The 4,152-nt window shown below is 44.6% G+C and overlaps 1 protein-coding gene across 2 annotated transcripts; it reads left to right on the top strand.

The window, feature by feature from the left end:
- The first annotated feature begins 231 nt into the window (after positions 1–231).
- Positions 232–3,055, top strand: LOC147457575 (replication protein A 70 kDa DNA-binding subunit A-like). 2 transcript variants are annotated; one of them, XM_086512432.1, is made up of 2 exons: positions 232–560; positions 791–3,055. In XM_086512432.1, exons 1-2 carry the CDS (start codon positions 289–291, stop codon positions 2,670–2,672), a joined length of 2,154 nt encoding a protein of 717 aa, XP_086368558.1. In that variant the 5' UTR covers positions 232–288; the 3' UTR covers positions 2,673–3,055. The 2 variants fall into 2 exon arrangements, with proteins under 2 accessions (XP_086368558.1, XP_086368559.1); XM_086512433.1 differs by having other exon boundaries at positions 396–560; positions 786–3,055.
- Positions 3,056–4,152: the final 1,097 nt, after the last annotated feature.

Genomic DNA, 4,152 nt, shown 5'->3' with positions numbered 1-4,152 from the left:
TGCAACTCTTTAGCCACTCCATGATATCAAACGCATGTAGAGCTTGGAGCCCCTACACCCACTTGGTGGGACGGGGCTCTTACTTTTGTTCGCCATTCTATTTAATTTTATAAATTCGACCTGCAGCTCAGATCTCCCGGTAAATCTGGGCCGTCGATGCGACTTCAACCAAGAGGTGTCAAGATTTAATTGTTCGCCTTGTCCTGGAGGAGGTTGGTTCATCTAAAACCGCTGCCGACGTATATATTGTGCGCTCGATCCATTTTGGGACCCTTGCAGAGAACGGGGATGGCTTCTGCCCCTGCTCTCACGTCGAATTCGATTTCCGCTATTGCTGGAGGAGACACAAACCTACGGCCCCTGCTTCAGGTGCTGGATGTGAAGGAGATCAAAGCTTCCCAAGCAGACAAGCGCTTCCGTCTTCTGCTGTCTGATGGAAGCTTTGTGCAACAGAGTGTGCTTGCCACCCAGCTCAATTCGTCTGTGCTCTTGGGTGAAATTAAGCAGGGATCTATTCTGCAGTTGCTCGACTTTGTATGCCTCACGATCCGTGGATTGAGGCAATGTCTCTGTGCCTCCCTAATTATTCAGAGTTAATTCAAATTAGCTTGGTTATGTGGATGCTGGAGAGAGTGTAGATTGATGTTCTTTTCTCTTACGGTTATGTCGCTCTTATGAGCAAGAGCGTCTCTTTGATGTGCTTCATATACAAACTGAGTGGGTTTGTGTGTTTGAGAGAGAGATTTTTGGTGTAGTCTCTTATTGCTTAAGATTGTGTTTGACAGTGCAGGTTTTTGATGGTCCTGAATATGGAGGTTATCGGTTTTTCGGCCGACACAATTGGTCACCCAAAACAGTTTCTTTTCAATGACAAAGAGGCAAGTGGAAAGGCCATCGCCCAACAGGAAAGTACAAGCAACGATATGAGCATGCGAAATGGATGTGCAGCACCTGTAGGACCAGCTCAGCAGTCCGTAACAAGTACAAAGTCCCCTTCAACCAGTGGCCCTGATGCAAGACCATTGGTCTCCCCGTCGTATGAGCCTGCTCCCATCTACTCTAACAAGGGTCCCATTGCTCGCAACCAAGCTCCTGCCAGAATTTTACCTATTGTGGCATTGACTCCCTATGTTGGTCGATGGGCTATCAAAGGTCGTGTTACTGCTAAAACCGATCTCCGCAGATATCATAATGCAAGAGGTGATGGCAAGGTTTTTTCTTTTGATCTTTTAGATGGTGATGGTGGTGAAATACGGGCTACTTGCTTCAATTCCATTGCTGATCAGTTCATGGACAAAATCGAAGTTGGGAAGCTGTACATGGTTTCCAAGGGTAAGCTAAGACCGGCAGAGAGAAGTTTTAATCATATGAGGCATGATTATGAGATCACGTTGGAGAACTCTTCAATGATTGAGCTGTTGGGTGAGGACGATGATAGCATACCGCAACAGCAGTTCAAGTTCACTCCAATTGCTGCAATTGAGAATGCAGATGAGAACTCTATGGTAGACGTACTTGGCATTGTTGTAGGGGTTAGCCCAACTAACACTATTTTGCGGAAGAATGGTACAGAGACAGAGAAGCGGACGGTGCAACTTCGGGATGCTTCTGGTTGTAGTGTAGAAATAACAATGTGGGGATCTTTTTGTGCAAGAGAGGGTAACCTTCTTCAGGAGGCCTGCAATTCTGGGCAGACGCCTATATTGGCGGTCAAGGCTGGCCGCATCAGTGCTTTTAGCGGTAAATCGGTGGGAACTATTTCCTCGACACAGTTGTTGGTGGATCCTGACCTGCTTGAGGCTAAGCAATTGAGAGCTTGGTTTGAGGGTGGTGGTAAGGCAAGCTCATTTCAGCCTATTTCCCATGAAGGCTGTGCTGGCGCTCGTGGGGAGATGCGCAAAACTGTCTCTCAAATCAAGGACGAAGGGCTTGGTAGGTCTGGCAGACCAGATTGGGTTGCAGTAAAAGGCTCGATCTCTTTTGTCAAGACTGATAAGTTTTGCTACACCGCTTGTCCTCTTATAGTTATGGATAGGCCATGTAATCGGAAAGTCACAATCCGCAGTGACAATAAGTGGTATTGTGATCGGTGTGATAAATTGTTGGACGATTGTGAGTACAGGTACCTTCTTTCTTTGCAAGTACAAGACCATACAGGGGTTACGTGGGTAACTGCTTTCCAAGAAGCAGCAGAAGATATTTTGGGTGTTTCAGCAAAGGAGCTTCAGTCTTGGAAAGGAGAAGAAGATTGGCGATTTGAGGATGTGATCCATAAAGTCTTGTTTACTCAAAGGCTTTTTAAGCTTAAGGTGAAGGAGGAAACATACAACGATGAGTTAAGTGTCAAATGCTCCGTGTTAAGAGCAGAGCAACTGAATTATCATTCAGAAAACAAAGTTGTTTTGGACTCTATCAGAAGTCTCATAGTGGGGGATCACCAGAATCAGGAAATTGCTGGCAATGGTAGTAGTGTGCCTTCATTTAGTGGTGCGGCTGGTTTCATGAGCTCAAACAGTCCAGTTAGTCCAAGCAAATATACCGCGGTGAAATCTAGTCGCTCTATGGGTGGTTCTGCCAACTTCTCAAGTTCAAACAGCTCTTGCTTCAAGTGTGGGAAGTCAGGGCATTGGGTAAAGGATTGTCCTAGTCAAGGATCTGGAAGGTTCAGATAGTGAGATTGGGTGGGAAAGCCAAAGGTCTGTTGCATAGTAGTCCTTCTATTGATTGGTGATAATGCCCATGGCAATTGTCGGTGGATCCATTCTTTCGTGGCTTGGGGACAAATTTAAGTGACCCCAGTAACAGTGAAAGCTTACAAATTCATTACATTTGTACATTATTGTTTTCCATCTTATATTCCCCCCCCACACACGCACACGCACACCTTTGGATGGAACTAGAACATCATAGCTTGCTTCTAAGCTTTTGTTGTATGAGATAGGTCATTTTACCTTTGGATGGAACTAGAACATCAAATCCACTCCTAAGCTGGAAAGTTCGTCATCCTTTGTTGCTCAGTCTTATCAATTCAAGTTCTTTAGTTGTTCGTCTTCAACATGCACAACGATTGTCTGCATTCTTGTATAGATATTCAGTAAAAGAACAGATTTTGTGAAGTTAAACAGCTATGAAGTCTCAGCACATTGAAGCACTTGAAAGTGCAATATCAATTCTTAATAGTTTGCGGTTGAAACTTATTTTGCGCCACTATCTCCATTAACAATTTGGATACTTACAAAAGAAGAGTGGTGAGATATCAAGTTCAACACATGGTTTGCTTGAATGACTTCTCGCCGCATGGTCCACCTACCAAAAGCAATGGCTCTTTATCTTGTGAGCTTGCTTAACAATAGTTTCACATTGGTAGTTTTACATAGCCATTTCATAATGCTGATTTCCTACTTACTGTTCACGAATCTATCTTTTCATTTTGAGAAGTAATGAAGAAGGTGCTGGGGTTAAAGGGCCAACGTGCCTGGCCGTGTTCAGCCGCCCGCTAACCAAGCATTCATTCACATGAACTTAATACAAATAAGGAGTTGCACAAAGTTTTGTTGTTGTACAGCTCCACTCCATTGTGCTCTCTCTCTCTCTCTCTCTCTCTCTCTCTCTCTCTCTCTCTCTCACACACACACACACATGCGTGCCCGCACATACACTTTCATCACCCCATGTGCCTTCAATGTGCACGAACATGTATATGGGTGGAGGTTGTTGCCTCCATGTAGCTTCCACTGGTATCAGCGTTAAATTCACAAGAAGATTTAGAAATTTTCTCATTTAGGAAAACGGAGTCTTTCTCATTGTTTTTCATACAATGCATAACATCATGAGCTTCTACTCGAGAGGCACCGCATACCTAGCTAGGTACGATTGGGGGGTAGAGGGGGGGGCGGCGGTCCCCTACCCCAATCGTACCTAGCTAGGTATGCGGCGCCTCCCTCACAGAAACTCATGATGTTGAGGTAAGTCACAATGTGGGAAATATTGTGAGAATTTGTCCAAAACTTCTTGTGGTTGTTTGTGTACTAATTCAATAGAGGCAATTCAATTTCGGGATTTATTAAGCACATGAATCTTGAGAAAAGAGAGGCCGAAAGCCTCCTTAGACCTTTGTGTATGACTGATTGCGGATGTGATCAATTGTGAGAG

The sequence above is a fragment of the Adiantum capillus-veneris genome, chromosome 5 (assembly GCF_014529385.1).
Source record: "Adiantum capillus-veneris isolate H3 chromosome 5, ASM1452938v2, whole genome shotgun sequence".
Classification (NCBI taxonomy): domain Eukaryota; kingdom Viridiplantae; phylum Streptophyta; class Polypodiopsida; order Polypodiales; family Pteridaceae; genus Adiantum; species Adiantum capillus-veneris.
This window is presented reverse-complemented; position numbering and strand designations above follow the sequence as displayed.

Coding starts and splice junctions, on each gene's coding strand:
- LOC147457575 (XM_086512432.1), top strand. CDS start 289: ATGGCTTCTGCCCCTGCTCTCACGTCGAATTCGATTTCCGCTATTGCT. Junction 561..790: donor CTCACGATCCGTGGATTGAG/GCAATGTCTCTG, acceptor TTGACAGTGCAG/GTTTTTGATGGTCCTGAATA.